Source organism: Myxocyprinus asiaticus, chromosome 4 (assembly GCF_019703515.2).
Source record: "Myxocyprinus asiaticus isolate MX2 ecotype Aquarium Trade chromosome 4, UBuf_Myxa_2, whole genome shotgun sequence".
NCBI lineage: Eukaryota > Metazoa > Chordata > Actinopteri > Cypriniformes > Catostomidae > Myxocyprinus > Myxocyprinus asiaticus.
In genome coordinates, this window is record NC_059347.1 from 32,099,462 (window position 1) to 32,124,564 (window position 25,103).

The 25,103-nt window shown below is 36.3% G+C and overlaps 1 protein-coding gene across 4 annotated transcripts in view; it reads right to left on the minus strand.

Annotated features, from left to right (window-relative positions):
- The window catches only part of LOC127435263 (guanine nucleotide-binding protein G(I)/G(S)/G(T) subunit beta-2), a 32,713-nt gene extending 8,427 nt beyond the window's left edge, over positions 1 to 24,286 (minus strand). Inside the window, exons 1-5 of one of the 4 annotated variants that reach the window (XM_051688603.1) lie at positions 24,131 to 24,286; positions 21,499 to 21,535; positions 2,752 to 2,854; positions 322 to 360; positions 118 to 224 (exon numbers count right to left, since the gene is read on the minus strand). In XM_051688603.1, coding sequence (XP_051544563.1) covers positions 118 to 224; positions 322 to 360; positions 2,752 to 2,808 — 203 coding nt within the window. In that variant the 5' untranslated portion in view covers positions 2,809 to 2,854; positions 21,499 to 21,535; positions 24,131 to 24,286. Of the gene's footprint in view, positions 1 to 117; positions 225 to 321; positions 361 to 2,751; positions 2,855 to 7,329; positions 7,647 to 7,666; positions 7,820 to 8,049; positions 8,184 to 21,498; positions 21,536 to 24,130 lie in introns of those variants that run through there. The other 3 variants (XM_051688581.1, XM_051688574.1, XM_051688592.1) reach the window with 3 other exon arrangements.
- Between the last annotated feature and the right edge of the window lie 817 nt (positions 24,287 to 25,103).

Consider the following 25,103-nt stretch of genomic DNA (forward strand, 5'->3'; position numbering starts at 1 on the left):
GTTACATTTAACTTGTCTGAGAGAAAAGGGGGGAAAAAATTCTCTTTGACGCCAGGTGCAAGAGCAGACTATGAATTGGTTGAAGAACAGTTGTGTGAAGGTTGTGGATAGATATACCTGGAGTCTGAGCCCCAATGCATGGCGTAGATTTTAGCCAAATGCCCACGCAGTGTGCGCCTCGTCCTCATCTGTATCCGCCCCACCGGGTCTAGTCCAGCAGTAATCTACCACATAGACATACACAAAATGAGTGGAGACCTATAGATCTCTGAAGATCAAGTCAGGATTCTCATTTGGGTCATAAATGTAATTAAGTCTCACCTGAGTGAGTGTGGAGTCTCCACATGCTTTCCTGGCATCCTGAGGGACAGAAGATGTTAAAAGGTGAACTGAATTATGTTGTCACCATTTGTAGGTAAAAGAGGGATGGGAGGTATGACTTGAGAATTGTATGTGCCTATTTTTCTAGTAATCATGATATCGCAATACACACGTAATTTTGACAAGAATTAGAGATTGGAGCCACTGGAAACCATTTTAAGGCAAACAAAGTGGACTAATTCACTATTTCTAAAACCCATAACTAATACAGTCAGGAAATATAGATCAGTGCATCAGTTAATTTGTTGTATAGCTTACACAAGAAAAAACATCTATCATCTTTGGTTAATGATGAATCCTGGACATAGCAAGAAGGCAACTAAGTTTTAGGAACTAAGTCAACACTAGTTTAACATAATGTAACAATGTTTGTTTGACAAACCCTCCTCTTTGTGAATACTGTAAAGACAATATATAGTTTAATATAGTAGTAATAATAATAATGATAGAGTCCCAAGTTCAACTTTATATAAGTGTCCATAGTATTTATATTTACATAGTAATTATTATAGTTCATAAGGAACAATGTACAGTGCTTTGAAAAAGTATTTGCCCCAACCTGATTTCTTCTTTTTTTGTGTATATCTCCTCCTAAATGGTTTCAACATAAATCAAATTTCTAACATAAATCAAAAGCAATCTGAATAAACACAAAATACAGTTTTTGATTGATAATGTTATTTATTGAAGCAAAAAAGTAGTTCCTAAATCCTCAAATCTATGAAACTGCATTCATAATGGGGTTCAACTGGACTAGACACAACCAAGCCTGATTACTGCCAGCCCTGTTCAATCAAATCAACACCTTAATAGAACTTTTTCAGCAGCATGAAGTTGGCTAAAAGGTCTTACCCAGTGGCACACTATGCCAAGGTCGAAGGAAATTCCAGAAATGATGAGGAAAAAGGTGATTGAAATACATCAGTCTGGGAAGGATTACAAAGCTATTTCAAAGGCTCCGGAACTCCAAAGAAACACAGTGAGAGCCATTATCTCCAAATGGAGAAAACTTGGAACAGTAGTGAACCTTCCCAGAAGTGGCTGACCTTCCAAAATTCCTCCAAGAGCACAGCGACGACTCATCCAGGAAGTCACAAAAAAGCCAAGGACAACATCCAAGGAACTGCAGGCCTCTCTCACATCAATAAAGGTCACTGTGGTTCATAACTCCATTATCAGAAAGACACTGGCCAAAAATGCAATCCATGGAAGTGTGGCAAGGCGAAAACCACTGCTATCTCAGAAGAACATTAAGACTTGTCTAAATTTTGCCAAAACACACCTTGATGATCCTCAAACCTTTTGGGAGAATTTTCTGTGGACTGATTAGTCGAAAGTGGAACTGTTTGGAAGACAAAGGTCCCGTTACATCTGGTGTAAATCAAACACAGAATTCCATAAAAAGAACATCATACCTACGGTCAAGCATGGTGGTGGTAGTGTGATGGTGTGGGGATGCTTTGCTGCTTCAGGGCCAGCGCGACTTGCAATAATTGAGGGAAACACGAATTCTGCTCTCTACCAGAAAATCCTAAAGGAGAGTGTCCGGTCATCAGTCCGTGAGTTTAAGCTCAAGCGCAACTTGATTATGCAGCAAGACAATGATCCAAAGCATAGGAGTAAGTCCACCTCTGAATGACTCAAAAGAAGCAACATTCAAGTTTTGGAGTGTCCTAGTCAAAGTCCTGACTTGAACCCAATTGAGATGCTGTGGCAGGACCTTAAACAGGCAGTTCATGCTCGAAAACCCTCCAGTTTGGCCAAACTAAAGCAGTTCTGGAAAGAAGAGTGGGCCAAGATTCCAGCACAGCATTGTGAAAGACTGATCTCCAGTTATCGGAAGTGTTTGGTTGCAGTTGTTGCTGCTAAAGGTGGCACAACCAGCTATTAAGTTTAAGGGGGCAGTTAGTTTTTCACATGGGTGATATTGATATAGGTGTTGGATAACTTTTTTGCTCCAATAAAAAAATATGTATATTTGAAAACTGTATTTTGTGTTTACTCAGGTTGCCTTTGTTTAATGTTATATCTTGTTTGAAGATCTAAAACAATTTAGTATGAAAAATACACAAAATTAGAAGAAATCAGGACTTTTCACAGCACTGTATATAGCCAGTCAATCATTATTGCAAAATAAACCCAGACAGGGTGATCAGGAGCCCAAATGGTAGCCTGTCATAACATTAGCTATGTAACTATATAAAGTCATTTAAGTTACAGCAAATTTTATATAAATGGTATAATGTAAATATAGCCTAACAACATATATTAACATGTTATATTCTCACTGACTATAATCTATATTATAGAACACACCAGAAGGCAAACTCAAAAACAGCTAATTGCACTAGTATAACTACTAGGACTCACTCTGATCTGATTCCGCAGTTGCTCAGCCTCCTGTCGAAGCTGCTCGAGCTCACTCATCTTGAAATTACCTTTACCCTCTGACCTCTCTCACCCCCTCAGAAACCTGTGGATTTAAACATTACATATCAATAATGTTTGAGGCCATAGGGTTCTTGTTGAACCATGTTGAGAATCACAGGCAGTTTGTAGACTTTGAAGAGCAGCTAACCAGCAATCACATAAACTGCTGATAAAGCAACTTCATAATTACACTGTTCTATAAAAATCACTATGCTTAGCAGGTTTTACAAACGTAAACAAACAAGAAATACTGTACATATTACATGCAATAGTGACTTAGAAATTCACTTCTGGAAAGATACCCACAAAAACATAAGCATAAGCACAGCATCTGTGTAGACCTACAGATCAAATAGCAGTCAGTCAGAAACACAACAGATAGTTGTAACACTTTACAATAAGGTTCCATTCGTTAACATTAGTCAAAGCATGAGGCATCATGAACAAACAATGAACAATATACACTACCGGTCAAAAGTTTTGAAACACTTATTCATTCTTTATTATATATATATTTATTTATTTGTTTTCACATTTAGAATAATAGTAAAGTCATCAAAACTATGGAATAACATAAATGGAACTATGGGAATTATGTTGTGACTAAACAAAATCCAAAATAAATAAAAACTGTGCAGCTTCAAAGTAGTCACCCTTTGCCTAGATTTTGCAGACATGTACTCTTGGCATTTTCTCAACCAACTTCTTGAGGTATCACCCTGGGATGCTTTTTAAACAGTATTGAAGGAGTTCCCATCTATGTTGGACACTTATTAGCTGCTTTTATTTATTATTTGGTCATTCAACCAAATTTTATCATCAATTTCAAAAACGTTTTTTTTTTTTATTAAATTTTAGTTTTATAATGAAATAAATTAATATGGTGGCACAATTATATTTTTGTCTACAAAACTAATTTCAAACATTTAAGCATACGCCTTCAGATCAAAAGATTTTTAAGATCATGAGAAACATTTCAGTCAAGTGTTTCAAAACTTTTGACCGGTATGTATATATTTTTTACTGCATATATTAATCTTTGTTAATGTTAGTTAATAAAAATACAATTGTTCATTGTTAGTTCATAGTTCATTAACTAATGTTAACAAATACAACTTTTGATTTTAAAAATGTTTTAGTATATGTTGAAATTAACATTAACCAAGATTAATAAATGCTGTAAAAGTATTTTCATTGTTAGTTCATGTTAACTAAAATGAAAACGTATTGTAAAATGTTTCCCAAATAGTAATCCAAATTTTACAGCTAACATTCTCAGGACCCCCAGTTTTGTGAAAATCAAGCATAAAAGCAACTCACACAGCATATTAGAATATTTATGTGCACTGAAAAAGTGATGAATTGGATTTACTTAAAATATTTATGTAGCATTTCTGCATCACACTCCTTAAGTAAATTTAACTCATTATCATTTTGTCAGCATAACTAGAAAAACTGTTAGATATACAAAATGTATCGGTTCATTCAACTTTATTTACTTAAAAAGGTGTCACGAATAAGATTTAACAATAGCACAAATATTATTTTACTATATGTATCATGTATTTTGTGTTGTACACAATGCAAATTAAGAATAGCAAAAAAAATAATAAATCAGTACGTTTCTGAGTAGAATTTATTTTCATACAGCCAACAAAATTTTTCCAGTGTGTAAAGATTTTTCTGTTTCAATTTTACATATATAACATACAGATTTAAAGAGAACTAACAGTGTACAACACTGAAACATAATTTTACTGCGCTGATTTGCTGCCAGGTCTAGATTAACATTACAGCATCATCTTTAATCTGGTGTAATCTACTGTAGCTAAGAATCTATAATATAATAGGCTTACTGTTCAGAGAGCCATTCCAAACACAGAAACAAGATTAGGAATCAGGATTTTGCATGCTTTTTTTTCTACAGTAAAATATGTCACAAACCATCAACCAATCACATTCCCTCTTGGTTCTTCTGAACAGTTTTACTTATCATGTTTTCCTGTAAGAATCATTCAGATATATGTATGATTACTGTAGCAATGCTGATGGGAGCTATGGTAAATGGATGCAAAAATCATTGTTATTACCCCTTTACCACATATACTTATTAAAGTGCCTTAACTCCCTAACACAACACCATGACAGGCAGAAAGCAATTCAACAATGTATGGCTCTCCAAGGGTCAATCCGAGGGAACTTCACACAAAGCAGCATCAGTACAGGTTCCTAACCCATCCTTCACCACGCATACAAAGAACAAGCATAAAGAGCCCACAACCACCAATACAAAACTTATATCACAGCCCACTACTGAGAGAGTAGTAGTAATGGTGTATAATCCCATCTTCCCACAAAACATTTCAAACAGATATAAGTCATGACACTGAATCTGAGAAATTGAGATCCTTTTATATTAAATCCTAATGCACATTCTAAGGTCTCTTAAGCCATGCTCTCACTACATGACTGTCAGACTACCTGAATCGATGTAATGCTCACATTACACAACAAGGTTTCTTGTCATCTGTCATCTTTTCGTAGCAGCGCACATACTACACAACAGAATGCAGATGAGGTGCTCAAACTACAAGATCTTTGACAAGAGGCATCCACGGCCAACAGCGGGAATAAAAACTTAAATAAATCACGTGAGAAATGAGAGTGATTATGAGATTTTACCAGAAATAAATGGTTTCAATCAGCTAGCTGTCCAAAAGTGTTCTGCTCACTGATTTTTTCAGAAAAACAAAAGAAGAGATGATTAAAAAAAAATATATATATATAAATATGGCAGCAACAATGTTTGGAAAGATAAAATAATACAGCACAATGTCAAGTAGAGTGCGTAGACCATATATTTATTTGTTAAAAATTATTAACTGTTAGTTTATTACAATAACAATTAAAATATAATTATGATCAAATTGTGGCTTGTACATAAAGATACATGATAAGATGTGATTGGCTGGAACATGTTCACCCACGTTGTTACATCGCTCAAACTACAAGATCATGTGGTGATAATATCAAGAATGGCGTGAAAATATCCCAGCATCTGTGACTGCTCAAGACTGGCTCAGATAAGGTCACTGAACTGCTCTTAATTAACAAGCATCGCCAACTTTAGCGAGCACCGATTTGGCAGCGATCCAGCGTTTTTGTTGCAGACCTCGGAAATCTATCTGCAACACCAAAAATCGTGTAGTGAGAGCTTGGCTTACTGTGCACAGTGAATTTATACAATGGCATTGTTAACTGGAAACTGTGTTTGAATTATGCAGCATCCAGGCCACTAGGTGTCAGTGTAAGCTGAGTGCACCTTTAATTGCTGCACCTTCCAAGCTTCCATAATGCTTTCTTGACCAATGTGTATAGTTGAAACAGCGTAAGGTATTCAGCTACAGGTTGATTTACCACAAGGAGTATCATTCAGAACATTAAAAAACAAACAACATCTAGCCCTATTTAATATTTAACCTCATTTGTTTATTTCTTCTTTTGCACTGTTGGATTTTGTTACTCTCAGCACTACGTAAAATAATACGACTTCAGAGGACTTGCGGGGTCTCGCGGCTGATAAACAAACATTTGAGAGCAGTAATAACAAGGCCATCGCCTCAGTAGGGAAAGCCTAAATCAAAACCAGAGATGGTGCTTTCTCCGTCGCCATAAAACCCTAGTAAACTGTTTTCAACTTCTATTTCACAGACAGAAACTCATATACACAGATGAGTCCGAGATGCCCCACATGTTGGAACAGGATGCTCCATCATCATAGAGCGCAGGCATTTTAAGCGCGCCGCATAATGGCGAATCCACAGAATCATGTTCGGCTGAAACACCGTTCCATTACCGTCACAAACGCTCCGATGCTCATGGGAATAACACGTCACAATGCTAAATGGATTTGAGTCTACTGGTCCAGTTGAAAGGACCACAGAGAAATACCAGGCTTGGCCTTACCGCTGAATGCATGGGGGGGGGGGGGCTTGTCATTTGGTTATTTCTTTTTTTGGGACTCCTAATGTTCTAAGAACGTTCTTTTTATGTATTATCATTATTAAATTAAATTACAAACCTTTCCAGACAGTTCCAGGACAGTTTACGCCCAAAGCAATAGACTTGTGCACGATTAACCTCCTATTAAGTTGGTATTGTCAAAAGCGTTTAATTCACGACTCATGCCTAAAATGAGCCGATTGACAGGTAGCTGGATCGCACCTTAAAGTACAGATGTGACAGTGGTAGGATATAGCTCCTTGATATTCCTTTTCACTATGAATAACAATATATACACAGTGCGGTGATTTAATGACATAACTGGCAAAATTCCAAACGATATCGCATATAAAGTTTATTAATCCTCATATTGCAAGATCAAATTAATCATTTAAATCATGTAGAACTCAGATTTACAGATGCCCGCCCCCTGCCTGTGCCAGAGGATGAAGTTTTTCATCCATATGTCTATCTGAGCCACAACATTCTGATGGATCTAATTTAATAGCTGAATACCTGTTAATCTTCCTGTTTTGGTCTCCCCGTAAAGTGAGTAGAATGCTGTAGCGCGTGGCGTAAGTAATTACACAGGGAATGTTTCTGTGGAAAAAAAACTATCAGGACTGCATGGACATACAGTTATTTCCTGCTGCAGTTATTTGGTGCTTGCTTAGGCCTCTGCGACTCTGCGTTTCATGTATGAAACGCATCAAAACGATTTTATCATGAAATTATGGAGCCACCATTTCGTCCTCTGATCGTTTAAAATGGGGGGCGGGGGGAGCCTTTACCAGTTATCCCCGATTCCAGAACAGCTCGCTTTGCTTCTGAAACTTATTTAATATATCCTCACCAATAAGAAGTCCAAACACTGTAAAGCTTGCAAATTAAGCAAATGCCGTCGTTCTCTGTATATTGTGTTGCTTGTTCCTCGCCTCTTTCCTCCCAAGTGTCTTCTTCCTCCGTCTTTCCCGTTCCGTTCACTTAGTTTTTACCGTCGCCTCCTCTTCCAAAAAAAAAAAAAAAAATAATAAAAAAAAGACAAATAAAAGAAAAATCACAGATCCAGTGGCTCTTCAATGTAATTAAGATAAAGTAACCAAAATCGACTTGGCTATCTCTCTGGAGGAGCATGTAACCCGTCCATCAGTTCAAATGTGCCAGAACAGGAGGCGGGGTGAATACAACACAAGTAACAGAACAGTTTTCTAAATAATTCAAATAATGTGCGCTTACTCGGCTGTCAATTCTGTCCCACATGAAATCATTCGGTCTGCATCAGAAACACGTCGCATCACATATGCTCGACTCAACCACACCCATTTTATTGCGAATGTACCACTGCAGAGCAGCCCTCCGCAGCCACAGCGGCTCAGGGGGGTGAGCATGGAGCTAAATACATGACTAAAGTCTTTGAAGCATAAAAGCATGTCGAATTGCTCTTAGCAAAAAATAAATAAAATAAATGCACTGTATTATCAGTTTGAATTTACAGTGCTTGCATTTTGGGAGGCTGAAATTGAACATGGTTGTATTTTTAAGCGTTGAATATTTCATTTGGAACATTTCACAACTACTTTCATTATTAAAAATGAAACAATAAATATTCACCTTCCAAAGTTCGTTTCCAAAATATTCAGTTCATTTGAAAATACAATCTAGATTTTCTGACAGATAAAATTCAGCCCTTTCTATTTCACTTAACAAAATTTGCTACCTCAAATTTAGTGGTTCAAATTCGGTTGGAAATTCAAACTTCCACATACAGGAACTGCAGGAAAAGCAGCAGAGTACCAATGCACAATCTCAACCTGGTGCTATTCATTCTCACCAGTAGGTGGTGCAATGCGATCGGGTGTTGACTACTGAAGACCAAAGCCACAGATAGGGAGAACAGCCGTGTATGTTTTGATAGTTTGTTTTTCAGAATTGTTCATGGGTAGAAAATAGATACATATTTGATTTGCACATGTGGGTGGGCATGAAACACACCTTTCCACTGACTGGTCAACATGCAGCATCATCAGTTCCTCAATGCCATGCAACAGAATAATTATCCACTGCTGCTCAACTTTTAATGCAACTACATATTATCTCTCTCTCATTAAGCAACCGGACTAAGGAATGCCTGTGACACAAATCATACTAGTCAGGGAAGGGTCTATAGACAGGGCTACTTGCCAACATTCTTCTGCTTAGGCGTGGATTCTGCAACCAACGTGTGCCAGAGAAATACACTATATTGCCAAAAGTATTTGCTCATCTGCCTTTAGATGCATATGAACTTAAGTGACATCCCATTCTTAATCCATAGGGTTTAATATGACGTCGGCCCACCCTTTGCAGCTATAACAGCTTCAACTCTTCTGGGAAAGCTTTCCACAAGGTTTAGGAGTGTGTTTATGGGAAGTAGTGTAGTAGTAGTGAGCAAATACTTTTGGCAATATAGTGTATTAGTTGTAATTAGTGTATTAGTTGTCTGTTTTAGAAATAGCCTATTGATGTCCCTTGCATATGCACGCAAAATTTCTTAGCCTACTTCTTAGACACACAGCCTGTTTTATTTAGCTGTCAGACATAAAAATCTCTATCAAAAGGTGTGGCAAAGCTGCGCACAGTGCGACCCACTGGACCATGTGGAGCGGATGCATTTGCGTTGTAGTAAAACGCATACCAGTATGTGGAATGCTTTGGCTTTTAAAAATGTTTATAAAAAGATTGCCAATACATTTTCCAGGTTATTACATAACTCTTTGGCGCATTTCCCAAAAAACATCAAAATAGTAAAGTAAAAACTAAGTAAATTAAAGAGGGCTTTGAACTGCTCTAAAGTCATAAGTGCAACTTAAATGTATCTTTCTTGCATTTTCACAGTTTATCAGAGAATAAGGAATGTTTAATAACTTGTATTGATATATTTGGATCATTGGAAAGACATAGCCAGAAACAAGGCTTTGGTTGTGCCAAGGGGGAAACTGTGTTCAAGAACTGAAACACAAAAAAGTGAAATTTTTTTGTAACTATAACAACAATTGCCATTCACAAATGTAACCATATTTAGACCTAAATTTCTTTTCTATTTAGCTCTGTGTTACATTATAATTTATTAACCTAAACAAATTAATGACCCTTTTATCAATGGAGTTGGTAGGCATGTTAATATATCCAAATATTAGGCTTAATATTTAGTCATAAAATGTGATTAAATTGTTTTAGAATGTTGCATAATTATTTTCAAAAATCCAGAAAACAAATGCAAGTAAATGAAGGGACAATTTGCACTAACTGACAAAAAGTACTACACCAGGCTTTACATTCACTGATTCAAAAACTTCATTTAGCAAAAGAAATAAATGTGTGATGCATTATATGATATAGAAAAATAACAATACTATGTGCATTCAGTTTCCAGCAAAAGAAACAAACTTTTGGCAACATTTGAGACCCTTATTATGATTCACATTGCATGTGTTCACATACATGCATTTCTATCATTAAACTCTATAGAAGTGAGCATCAATCTGAAACCCCGTTTTACCTATGTCATCATTATTTTATTTTATTTTATGCTGTGATTGTCATAAATTTTCAGCATCTCAACAAGGTTACTGATAATTTCCAAGCTTGTCAGTATTTCTGCATTATTGTCATGTTGAGAAGACAAACTCCTGGACATAATGGCCAAGGTTTCAGCACTGGACCGGACAGCTCCCATAACGAAGCATTTAAGTTCTACTTTATAACGAGATATCTAAGTGCTGTTTTGGGAAACAGGCATTCTCTATGTAACATTAACGAGCGCCGTTAATTAAGATGATCATAAAAGTTTAAGTTGCAGCCTGTATATATATATATATATATATATATATATATATATATATATATATATATATATATATAAAGAAAAATTGTGTGTAAAAAATGCACATTAATTTATTCCCACTTATCCAATGTAAGGTTGCAAAGGTACTGGAGCCTGTCCCAGGAACATGTTTTTTTTTTTTTTTTTAAATCTAACATTAGAAAAGCTGAAAACTGAGCTTTGACTTTTACAAATGAAGATAGGCAGATATGTCTCTGCTATAAATTAATATACTGTTAGCCTAGATAAGATTATTTGAGTTTTAATTAAAAATGTTTATGTCTGTCAATTAAATTTCTGATTTTAAAAATCCTCGACTGTGTAGAAGTCCTTGGTTTTTTGGAATTATTTACTTCAGCACCGAACATTAATATGCAGATATTGACGTAGTTCAGGAAACACAAATAAATAAATAAATGAATACAAATATAAAGCTCAGTTTTCACCATGGTACAATGTTAAATAAAAAGATATATGTTCCAGAAAATCATATTAATGGAATAATTGCATGTTACATATTAACTTAATAAACTGTGGTCACCCTACTTTATTATGCCTATGTCTACCTACACAGCAATCAGTGATTCAGGGCTGGTTCTAGACATTGAGAGGCCCTAGGCAATTTCTTTTGGAGGCACCCCCAATGGTTTATTTATTTAATTATTTTCAAGCTTTGGCAAATCAAAAAAGTAGTTTTCGACTACAGTTCTTCCACAGAGGTGTTCATTGTTGTAGCCTGGTAACTTCTAAACAACATTTTGTTATCTGATAAAGTGATAAAAACCTGTGCACCTCATAAGAGCTGCGAGCCAATCAGAATGGACTTTCTGACATCTCTTGCAGATTTCATGCCGTCTGAGACTGAGACTAACCCTTACATTGAACAAATTAAATTCACCTTCCAACATTCTTGACTTAATTGTTTAGTGTTTTACAAGTACAGAAACGAAATAGTGCAAAATAATCAATCCCATATCCATACCACGTTTTAAAATAATAATGACATACTTGTATTACTATTAATATTTATGTTCAGATAAATTCTAGCCATTTCTGAAACTCCAACACACCAAATAATATGCATTTTCCTGTTTCTTGCTTTGTAGTTTCACTATTGTAGGGCTTTACCGGTTGTTTAGATCAGTGTTACTATCAGAAATAATTAATAATTATTTCTGTAGTTATTAATTAATATTTAAATTAATTAATTGGATCTAACTCATTAAAACCTCATATGGGGCTCCAGTAAATGTAGTGTGCTACGTTTAGGAGCAAGTGTGGTTATTAGCAATAATTAATAATTATCAAAGATAATTATTAATTATTAAAATCAATAGAACATTGATGAGAATCAATGTTAGCTTTTTAAAATCCTTTGAATCAACAATTATCAAAGATAATCGTTAATTGTTAACATCGATGAAACATTAATTAAAATTAACACTAGCTTATTGATCATTCAAATTCAATCATCAAAGATAATTATCAATTATCAAAAATCAATAGAATATTAATAAGGATTAACATTGATGGGGCACCACCCTGGAATTAGGGACTAATAACCAAATAGTAAAACAGTCTCAATATTAGATTGTTTTCTTAGGAAAATCGACATCCAAAGAATATCGATTTCGGGGGAAAAAAAACAATGAATGAAGATTTGAATCCGAGCGCTGATATCCCGTCAGCATGACACAGGTGTATGCAAAACAAACCAAAACACTTCTCTTTGTAATATAACAAAGTTTATTTATGCAGTAATATCAATTAATAATTAATACAATGCAGTCAATAAACTTCCGACTTACAACTACAAACCAAACAGTGATATGATTAGATATGGAAATCAAAATAATCCTATAACACATAAGGTGTGTGTGTGTGTGTGTGTGTGTGTGTGTGTGTGTGTGTGTGTGTGATTAGTAAGAGAGAAAGAGAGAGAGAGAGAGAGAAGTGACAGCCCTAAAGCCGATTTCGCGATCGTGGGAGAGAAAACAGCTGTCAGTTTATCACTCAGAGATGTGGTGGACGGCTCGTAAACAGTCCCACGTTATTTGACTCTTTAATGGATGAACTCAGTTGCTGTCTCACCCGCGATGGCGAAATTGCACAACAGTCCAATTTGGTTGGACCACAATACAGCAAAACAAATTCGTGATAATTAATACCCTGAGTATTAATAATGAGCGGACATGGCGGTCCGTAAACTGTACAAGCAAAAACCTTGAAACACAAGAATAACACACTATAATATTCTCTCTGCCCAGACGTAAACCTCTTACTTGAATCACATGAGGACACAGGTAGAATGTGTTTTCCTCCGTCCTTTAACTCTGACCCGGTTCCTTGAGGCTTGGGTGATGACGGGAGGCCATTTCCTCACGCTGTCGGCGGGCGGTACGGCTGTTGATTGTCGGCGGGCTGGCGGAGAACTCAGAAATGTCGACTTGATTGAAGATGGAAGAGAAATCTTTAATCTTTTCACTTCTGTAGGCAAACGGATGAAGATGCGAATTGCTCGGCGGTCTCCTTCGGATCCGTTAGAGTGTTCGGTTGAACACACAGTAATCTCAACTCGTCCAGCGAGATGGAGATTGTATGGCTACAGTTTCAAGTCGGACGTTACTTCATTGTGCCACGAGGTTGCACCTGAGAGCAGCAAAAAGCTACGTCTATATTCGGTGAACAAAGTTGCTGGAAGTAACTCACGAAACATTTCAGAGGTATTTCAACTCCTGATGATGTCATGTTTGAGGGACGTTCTGTTGTGTGCCTCATCCAATAGGAGGTGAGAGTTCGATCCTTTAGTGAGCAAGGCTTCATGGATTTGTAGTCTGTTTTGGACTCCCTTTGTTTGATTTTGGCACGATTTTTATCAGTAAGATTTACGACCTGGAAGGTGGGGGCTTGAGTTAGGTTTTTACGACTGTATTAGGCCTGCCTTTGTCTTCTATCTGAATACATGAGGCCCAACACTATAAGAATAGATACAACCATTTTAATAAATATTTTTAATAACATTCATTATACATTATATTAATTATAATGTTATTATATTAGTTATACATTATCTGTCAACTACTAATATGAATTGTCTATTAGAGGAACACATGGCATGGTGTTTCTACATAAACATGTTGAATTCAGTGTTACTGTGTAAAAGTTCAACATCATTAAGCTTGTTCTCTTCAAGTCTCACATCTAGATAAAGGACTCACATGCATGACTTGTTGGGCAAACAGAATAATATTTTGCATTTTATTTGATCACCTCTCAATTTCTCCTGCTCTCGTTTTTGCATACAGTTAATTAAATTATGGATTGCGTCTCTTGAGCGCACTAGTCCTAGACTTGTCCAAGATTTTGCAATACCAAAGTAGACATCAGACACATTTTACAAGTTTTTTTTGTTGCAACGCTGTCAATATGCTACATTTGTGGATTTCCAGAGATTTTTTAATTGCAGATGTGTGCGCACTGCACAGCTCTGGGCCTCGTTTCACAAAAGCATCTTAAGCCTAGATCGTAGAATACGTCTTACGATCTTAGTTTTGCCTCCTGTTTCCCAAAGCCATCATAACTTAAGTAGTGCTTGAAAATGCTCGTAGATTTACGAGTGCTCTGAAGTAATTTTATAGAGCTAAGAGCATCTTAATAGACAAGGGCTGGGTTTCATGATAACGTTGCAACTTAAGTTTTATCATCTTAACTGATGTCACTCATTATTTTACAATAGAGTAACTCCTGTTTCACAAACTAGCATGTATATCGCTTGTTATAAAGTTCAACTTAAGTGCTTTGTTATTGGAGCTGTCTAGTCCAAAGGTGCTGATCACTTTGGCCAGTATGTCCAGAAGTTTGTCTTCTCAACATGAAAATAAGGTGGAAATACTTACAAACATGCAGTTGTTTATAACCTTGTCGAGGCGCCAAAATGTGTTACCTAACTATTACGGAATTTAATTAAAGAAATTAGGCATCATTATGCATCATGCAATTTGTTACTGCCTTGTAAAAAGACTATAGGCGAGCCGATTTGAATCAGCCATTGGAAGAAGGAAGAAGAGGAGGAGGAAGAGAGAGAGGGAATCTCTCATTGCACAGTCTCGCTCTAATCTTCTTTGTTAACCATATTTTAATTATTTATTAAGGCATATTTATTTACTTTTTAAACTGCGTGGCCACATTACTCACATGTCTTCTTAAATAATATGTTTAATAAGAACATAACGTCTTTCTATTGCTATTATAATTATTCCTATCAATGAAGGCTAATATAATGTTGTACTGTATTACTAAATTTGGACCTATCACGTTGCATATGCAGACTGCGGAGTCTGCTTATTGATTTTCCAACACTTTTTTATCCTCTGAAATAAGAGCGGTTCAAGAGTGTTAATTTACGAATGTTTTTACGAACTACTTAGATAACAATGCTTTTGGGAAACACGACTTAGAGATTAAGTACTACTAACTTAGTGCTACTTAGTGCTTTGGGAAACCCAGCCAAGATTAATAATAATAATAATAATAATAATAATAATAATAATAATGCATAAATAGATACACTGGCAGCCAAAAGTTTGGAATAATGTACAGATTTTGATCTTATGGAAAGAAATTGGTACTTTTATTCACTAAAGTGGCATTCAACTGATCATAATATATAGTCAGGATATTAATAACATGAAAAATTACTATTACAGTTTGGATTTTTTTTTTTTTTTTCAGAACTTCTTAAACTACTTCAAAGAGTTCTCATCAAAAAAATCCTCCACATGCAGCAATGACAGCTTTGCAGATCCTTGGCATTCAAACTGACATTGTCCAGATACTCAGGTGACATTTCACCCCACGCTTCCTGTAGCACTTGCCATAGATGTGGCTGTCTTGTTGGGCACTTCTCACGCACCTTACAGTCTAGCTGATCACACAAAAGCTCAATGGGGTTAATATCCATAACACTCTTTTCCAATTATCTGTTGTCCAATGTCTGTGTTTCTTTGCCACCTCTAACCTTTTCTTTTTGTTTTTCTGTTTCAAAAGTGGCTTTTTCGTTGCAATTCTTCCCATAAGGCCTGCACCCCTGAGTCTTCTCTTTATGTTTGTACATGAAACTGGTGTTGAGTGGGTAGAATTCAATGAAGCTGTCAGCTGAGGACATGTGAGACGTCTATTTCTCAAACTAGAGACTCTGATGTACTTATCCTCTTGTTTAGTTGTACATCTGGGCCTTCCACATCTCTTTCTGTCCTTGTTACAGCCAGTTGTCCTTTGTCTTTGGAGACTGTAGTGTACACCTTTGTACGAACTCTTCAGTTTTTTTGGCAATTTCAAGCATTGTATAGCCTTCATTCCTCAAAACAATGTTTGACTAATAAGTTTCTAGAGAAAGATGTTTATTTTTTGCCATTTTTGACCTAATATTGACCTTAAGATATGCCAGTCTATTGCATACTGTGGCAACTCAAAAACAAACACAAAGACAATGTTAAGCTTCATTTAACGAACCAAATAGCTTTCAACTGTTTTTGATATAATGGCAAGTGATTTTCTAGTACCAAATTAGCAATTTAGCATGATTACTCAAGGATAAGGTGTTGGAGTGATGGCTGCTGGAAATGGGGCCTCATTTGATCAAAAAAGACTTTTTTCAAATAGTGATGCTGCAGTTGTTTTCATCAGTAATGTCCTGACTATACTTTATTACCAGTTGAATGCCACTTTGGTGAATTAAAGTACCAATTTCCTTCCGAAACAGCAAAATCTGTACATTATTCCAAACTTTTGGCCTGTGTATTTAAATGGATGAATAGATAAAATAAAATTAGAGAGAGCAGAAAAATGTCAATAACTTTTCTCATCGCCTACTCTTCCTTTCTGACACCCAAGGGCGCTCTCGCCCACAAAACGCGTTGTGCAGCACCACATTTCTGTCACCGTTATCACCTTTAGGAGTAAAGAGCAGACCTCTCGATTGGTGAATGTCCCTAAAGCGCAGTTTCCACATTTCCACATCTTTGGCGCTCCGCAATAACAAGGTGAGTTATATTCAGTTAATGTAATTGGCAGGACTATACGACCTTCACTGTGTTCATTTATCCTGGAAGCTTTCATCTCAACCCACAGAGCAATTTGTGAAAACTAAACATTACAAATGCACATAAATGCACACTTGATGAATGAAGCATTGATTGTGTAAAAGAAATACACAATCATTCTGCACAAAACTATTGCAAAACAAAATGTAATTATGCAGTTAATTAGGATGAATACATCTTTAAACATTTCCAGGGAGGTAAATTACAAATGTTTATAAAGTTATGCACAAATATAATGATGTTACTATGACGAGCAGCACTGGTCCACCCAGATTGACGGCTGGTCCACCCAATCAAATCTGCCAGAATATACTAATAGTTTGCAAATAAAAATAAACTGCATTTTGTCACATGCAAAATAGCTCACATGATAATAATCATATTCCTGTTAGAAAATGTAGTTAGACAATTGATTTTATTTCAAATAAGAAAATGTATATGGTTTTGGTGAATTGAATTGGGTCGTGTCGCACTTCTCACCGAATCTGTTTGTTTTGCTCAGCAGATAATTGATCACATTTTGTCTCTGTCGAAGTAGGCTACTTAACATCCAAGACACAAACAACAGCCACATATGAGCAGTACTAGGCTGACCGCATCCTCATTTACCCGAGCCTGTCCTTTTTTCGGACTTCTGGTCAATTGTCTGGCATAATCAGTGTTGCTGTCTACACTGGACACGTCAAAGCAAATGTTCTAAAGGCCGTTACACACTAGCAAGCCTTTAGAACATTTGCTTTTACGAGTATCTAGTTCATTTTCAAAGAGAGGCACGCAGCAAATCGCGGGCAGTTTTGCTAGCGGCACGCAAGCGGTGCTCGTGCACACAATATCCTTCACATGCACGGCTCTTCATGGCAGGTGCCTTGAGAGGTAAAATATTTTATCTTTTTCTGAGCCTCTGCAGCAGTTATTGAAAGGCTTATTATTCACAGCCAATCATACAACAATTTACTGAGCTCATATCAGATTGCTGAAAACATGGAAGAAAAGTTACATGTCATTAAAATTCCCAAACTACAAGATCCTTTGAAAATCTCATAAAGAGATATTATTTGAAAGCCAGGGCTTGGGAGCATATGAGTGCACAAGTAGATTTGCCAGGTTAAAATAAACTGCAAAATGAAACCTAATTGTCATGTGTATTCTGTTGACTCATGTCTTTTATTTTGAAATGTTTAGTTCCTGTTTCCCTTGTCATGTGATTCCTGTTTTCCCTCCATGTTCATGTGTCATGTTTTCATTGGTTTATTGTTTAATTATCCTGTTATCAGTTCTGTTTGTTCATTGGTTTATGTTCCCCCATGTCCATGTATTGAAGCTTCATGTTTTCCATTGTGTAGTGGTCAAGTATTGAATGTGATGGTATGTGTTTAGTATGCTGTAGTCAAGCCAAGCCATAGTCAAGTCAAGTCAAGTCTAGTCTAGTTTAGTCCATGTTCATGTTTTGTTTTGTAGTCAGGGTTTCTGGTTCATGTTTGTAAATAAACTGCGCTTGGGTTCTTCATCTTCACGTCATCTTCGTCTTTGTCATCATTGTCAGCAGCCAACAACGTTACACTAATTTTATTTATTACTAATTCTTATTTCAATGGGTGACATGTTGTCAATGCTAATCATAAACCAAAATATTTCAATTAATTCTAATGAAACTATAAACAACAAATAAAAATAAATGCTGTGCTAAATTTGCATCAGGTTTTCTCGTAGGCAAATCAAAGACAGACAAATCAACAATAAACACAAGTGCCATTTTTATTTTATCATTGGTTTATCTCATGTAACAACCTATTATGATTCAACTGACTTCTATTATTTAACTGACTATCTGCTGATTTTATTTAACTACTATAAGAAATGCAACAGTTAAAGAAATAAAGTGAGCCCAGTTTAAAATCTGTGGTCAACTGCATCTTAATTTAAGAGTGTTGACAAGGCACTTCTCCTTGAGGTAAGGTAAAACAGATCCAAAACGTCCAAAAAAACATCCAAAAAAATTGTGTTTAATTATGTTGGTTTTAGTAAATACAAATATGTGTGTGTATGTGACTTGGCGCAATGGGGTTCTTGTTCATTGTAAATATGGCAACGGCCACCCCTGAAACCGCGATGCAAGCACTGCCTACACTGCACAAAACGCATGCGCAATGAGGGAGCGACAGCTTTATATCTCTTGACATTTCTCTTAATTTATGTATGTTGTTTTGCTCTATTTTCTTTGCATGCCATTTCTTTCTATGCTGCCATTGCTTCTAAGCACTTAAAAATGAAACGGAGAGCGCTCCCAGCCAAGTGCATTGATCATGAGAAACAAAGGCTGTGTGCTTTATGGGTCTTAGCGCTTAAAAGTGTTCTCTACATGCGAAGTTGTTAACGTTCTTTCCTTTTTTTCTTGTGCTTTTCCCAAACCTGCACTTAACATGAAGGTGCAACGCACTTTTAAGTGCTTCTTTGCTGTACATTGTGAAGTGCTGAAATCTGACCGTGTGTCTCTCATTCATAGATTTGTGCATAACTTTATAAATACTTGTAATTTAGGTCACCGTGAAATTTTCAAAGTTATTTTCTTACATAATTAAACTAATAAACTACTTAATTAAATGCATTGATTGTCATTATTTTTGTGCCGGAGGCTACAATCTACTGTTTTTACACAATCACTCGTACATCAAATGTGCATTTGCAATGTTTAATTTATCATCTGTGGGTCGACCATCGGGGTGCAAACTTCTAGGGTCTGTGAAGATATAAAAAGTATAAAGAGGTTAACGTGTTGGCAGGCCTATTTCATGTGTACAATAGGGTGGTGGAAGCACTAACAGAGGGTAAATGTACAAAAACTAACTGATTAAGCAGAGATCTGCGCTTTGCGCCCAAACTGATCATCAATGCATAACAATGTGCGTGTGACAGTGCCCTTCAGTGTCAGAGAGGAATATGAGAGTTTGAAAAGAGAAGGAATGTGGGAAGACATGCCAAGATAGACAATTTCCCCACAGATACAGTATAACATCGACATCATTTCTTATTAATTTAATATCATACAGCCACTTTGTACCAACTCATGCACAAAGGTAGGCCTATTGTTTATTCATTGAGGCCTAATTAATTTTTCATTCATTCATTTATTATTTTTATTGCAATATATTATTTTATTTTATTTCCTTGTTTCTGCTCATTTCTTTTCAAATTGAAAAACAAACTATCAAAACGTACATGGATGTTCTCTCTACCTGTAGCTTTGGTCTTCAGCAGTCAACACCCAATTGCATTGCACCACCTACTGGTGAGAATGAATAGCACCAGGTTGAGATTGTGCATCGGTGCTCTGATTCTTTTCCTGCAGTTCCCAGATGTGGAAGTTTGAATTTCCAACCGAATTTGAACCACTGAATTTGAGGAAGCAAATTTTGTTAAGCGAAATAGAACAGGCTGAATTTTACCTGTCAAAAAAATCTAGATGGTATTTTCAAATGAACTGAATATTTTGGAAACGAACTTTGGAAGGTGAATATTTATTGTTTAATTTTTAATAGTGAAATTAGTTGTGAAATGTTTCCAAATTAAATATTCAATGCTTAAAAATACAACCATGTTCAATTTCAGCCTCCCAAAATGCAAGCACTGTAAATGCAACACATTTAAATGCAAGCACTGTAAATTCAATGCATTTAAGTGCAAGCACTGAAAATACAGTGCATTTATTTTTTCGATTAGAGCAATTCAACATGCTTTTATGCTTCAAAGACTTTAGTCACGAATTTAGCTCCATAGGTGAGTAGAACTTCACACTGGAGCACACTTGGCTTTAGGCCATTGAAGTGAAAGTACAGTTCTTTCATGAAATGTAGAAATGACACATAATGTAACTTAATGTTTGTGAAGAAAGACAAATTAATTATTTTGAGAAAACAGATACATTCTATAGCGCTCCCCCCATGAATGCGCTGCTGAAACGCAAACTGTGCATCACGTGAAGCCTGAAGTTCCAAAAATTGCATAGTTTACTAAAATGTATTTAGGGGCCTTTCACACCAAACGTCCTTGCGTTAAAATAAACACAAAGACGTAACATAACGAATAGAGCAGAATGCAGGTGTTTAGAGATGTGTTTAACTTGACACGGCGTTCCTGCATGAGACGCTGAAGATGCATGTTTGCATAGGAAAACAATTGAAAAACGGCGCAGACGAACGCAAAAACGTGTTCGGTGTGAATGGCCCCTTGTTCGGGTTACTGCCAGTTTCACGAACGCTTTTTTTCCCATTCTTCTTGAACATACGTAACTATAATTTAATTTCAAGCATTTTCAGAACTTTCCAAAACATTTCCAAAAATGTCTCCAACCTTTTCCAAACACCTCATCCAGATAAAGTTCTCCAACATCAGACTTTCTCTAATTACTTAGTGCAGTAATTAAAATTACCCTGTAAGGGCAATTAGTAATGCTATGTGCCCTATCGCTCTAGAGACAAGCTGCCACCCACCGGTGACACACTTCTAATTACACCTGCCACAATTACAAATTGGGGGGAGGGGCACAGACAGATTATTTTGCAATTTATACTACTTTAAACTAAGCTGAATGGTCATGTTTAGAGTTTATAACAGACAAACACAAGTTTTTTCATGTTATACTAATACAGTTTAATATAAAAAATAAAAATATGTTTTTTTAATTTCAACATCTGTGTTGTGACAATTCTATCATCATTTACTCACCCTCATGCCATCCCTGATGTGTATGACACTCTTCCTTCTGTTGAACAAAAAAATAAAATTTTTAGAAGAATATCTCAGCTCTGTTGGTCTTCATAATGGGCCTCATTCATAAAACTTTCATAAATATATGAGTAAATTCTGAGTAATTTGCACGTAAAATGGACCTTGGCTGGGTTTCCCGATAACGTTGCAACTTAAGCTTTTACGATTGCCTATTAAAGCCTGTAGACTGAGTTTCATGCAAAGGGAGCGGGTCGCTTTTGCCGGGAAAATCTAAAGGATGTGACGTTTATGCTTGCTCCCGAGAGCCTTGCCTCAGACAGTAGCTTCTCTTCCGCTATTCAACAGCGACAACAGACAGTCTGCAACACTAGGTAACGTTATCATAGAGATGGAATCCAGCAAACATTCGGCTCCCAGCACAACACCGACTGCTGCACTAACTCAGAGTAAACCAAAAAAAAAAAAAAAAAAAACATTTATCTACTGAATCCCATTTGGCTAAGCGTGAACGTGATCGTGGTCGAGCGAAAACTAGAGTAAACATCGGCAGGGCATTTGATTCCTGGAGAGACCTTCTTTCGGTTTTGGGGATCAAAACCGACCCTGAATTGGTATTCTTCTTATAGGACAGGTAAGCTTACATAACTGCAAAGCATGTGAAATATAGTGCTATAAAGATTGATCTGTGTAATTTTAGCTAACTTGATCTTGCCTGCTAATGCTGACGAATTGCAAGCTACCTTGCTTTGTAACTTTCAAATAATTTCAACGATCTTCTCTTTATACTAAATGTCAGGTTAACTGTTAATCTGTATATATGCAGCAAGGTAAACTACAATAACACATGAAATGAATGCTAGACAATGTTCAAGATTATGCAAAAATCTCCATTTATTAGTGTAATGTAACTTGGTTATACAGAAAATGTATACAATCTATTATTATAAAACAATAGCGCATCGATATACACTACCGGTCAAAAGTTTTGAAACACTTACTCGTTCTTTATTATAATTATTTTTTTCACATTTCAGAATAATAGTAAAGTCATCAAAACTATGGATTAACATAAATGGAACTATGGGAATTATGTTGTGACTAAACAAAATTCAAAATAAATCAAAACTGTGTTATATTTTAGCAGCTTCAAAGTAGTCACCCTTTGCCTAGATTTTGCAGACATGTACTCTTGACATTTTCTCAACCAACTTCTTGAGGTATCACCCTGGGATGCTTTTTAAACAGCATTGAAGGAGTTCCCATCTATATGCTGGGCACTTATTGGCTGCTTTTCTTTATTATTTGGTCCAAGTCATCAATTTAAAAAACTTTTTTTTTTATTAAAATTTTAGTTTTATAATGAAATAAATTAATATGGTGGCACAATTATATTTTTGTCTACAAAACTAATTTCAAACATTTAAGCATACGCCTTCAGATCAAAAGATTTTTAAGATCATGAGAAACATTTCAGTCAAGTGTTTCAAAACTTTTGACCAGTGATGTATCAAAATGTCAGTTGTGATGGAATCACATCAATACTGAATTGTGTCAACATATTTATAATGTACAGATTATTTTATAAACAGCTACTGTCATCATCCACCAAATTTAGCTAACAACTATTGATAAAGCTGGCTAGCTAGCTAGCTAACGCTGACATAGGCTATTGTACAAATGCAGTCAATGTATCATGCAAAGAAAAGTGATTACTTCAAACTACAGTCTCATATAGTCAGACCTATATCCACACTTTGTTTTAGCCCTGTTCCAGCACTGGAGAGTCAAATATAATATGCAGTCTCAAAGTTTGTAGTAAAACAATAATAACTGTGTAATTTTAATTATGCTACCTCATCTGTTAGCATGATGCTGGTGAATCACGTTCAGCCTCTTTGTACATTATGTCATTGTTTTGGTCGATACTCGCTCGTGTCCCTATGGAGTGTGTGCACCAGCACAAAAATAGGTAGCTGGCTGCAGTTCACTTACCGGCCACAGTTGTCATTAATAACAAGGGTTTCTGAATCTTACATACTGCACCTTTAACGAACATTGCTCGTTATTTCACGATGGCGTTTCCAAACCAGCACGGAGATTGCTTGTTATAAAGCAGGTTCATTACGGGAGTTGTCCAGTCCAAATGTACTGATCACTTTCGCAAATATGTCCAGGTGTTTGTCTTCTCAACATGAAAATAATAGCATGTGTAAATACTAACAAACTTGGAAGTTGTTTGTAACCTTGTCAAGGCAGCGAAATGTATTAACTATTACAGAATTTAATTAAAGAAATAATGATGGCTTTATTTCAGATGTACTGATGCTCAATCATAGAGATTATTGAAAGTGACGCAATAAATGCATGTAACGTGAATGCATGCGATGTGAATCATAAGGGGTTCTCACATAGCCTCAAGTTTTTTTGGCTGTAAACTGAAGAAATGCACACAGAACAGGATTAAAATGACGGGCATCAGTATTGAACAACTCATAGACCTACAGTATCTAAATATGAATAGATCATCTGGTTAGAGTTCAAGGCACCGTGTACTTTAATGGAGTGCATTCACATCGTAAAATATTGATTTAGCAAACACTCGCACCTATAAAGAAAGTGAGGAACTTACAGCCATTTGCTGTCATCAGAGGTTCTTTTGTGAATTAAACAGTCCAAGAGGTCAATAAAAATGGTTTGACATTAAGCTTTAGTGTAAAAAATATGTTCAGTTCATGCCAACAGGAGGATGTCCACCACTATCATTAACCTTCTCTGGTATGGAGTGAACTCCATGCCGAAACCCAAGCGTCCAAAAGACCGACCGAACGTCTGACTGAACGTCTTGTGCTTTGAGCGTCTTACACAGCGGGTGACCCGCATGTGATGACCTGACGCAGGAGGGGCGGACTGAGAAGAGAAATCGGCCCGGGATTTTCAGAATCAGAATCAGCTTTATTGCCAAGTATGCTTACACATACAAGGAATTTGTCTTGGTGACAGGAGCTTCCAGTGTACAACAATACAAATATATATATATATATATATATATATATATATATATATATATATATATATATATTTTTTTTTTGTTTTGTTTTTTTTTGTTTTTGTTTTTTTCTCAGAGGAATGAAATGGCAGAAGAGGTTGGATGTGTTGGATAAATATAAAAAAAGACTAAACTGTGTATTGCACATAGTTATTGCTCAATGGGGCAATTTAACTGTTCATGAGATGGATAGCCTGAGGGAAAAAACTGTTACTGTGACTGATGGTTCGGGGGGGGCAGAGGGCAACCAATAATCCTCTCAGCAGTCCGAATTGTCCTTTGTAGTCTTTTGATGTCTGATTTCTTAGCTGAACCAAACCAGACAGTTATTGAAGTGCAGAGGACAGACTCAATGACTGCTGAGTAAAACTGTATCAGCAGCGCCTGTGGCAGGTTGAACTTCCTCAGCTGACGAAGGAAGTACAACCTCTGCAGGCCTTTTTCACAATGGAGTCAATGTGTGTCTCCCACTTCAGGTCCTGTGAGATGGTAGTGCCCAGGAACCTGAATGACTCCACTGCTGCCACAGTGCTGTTTAGAATGGTGAAGGGGGACA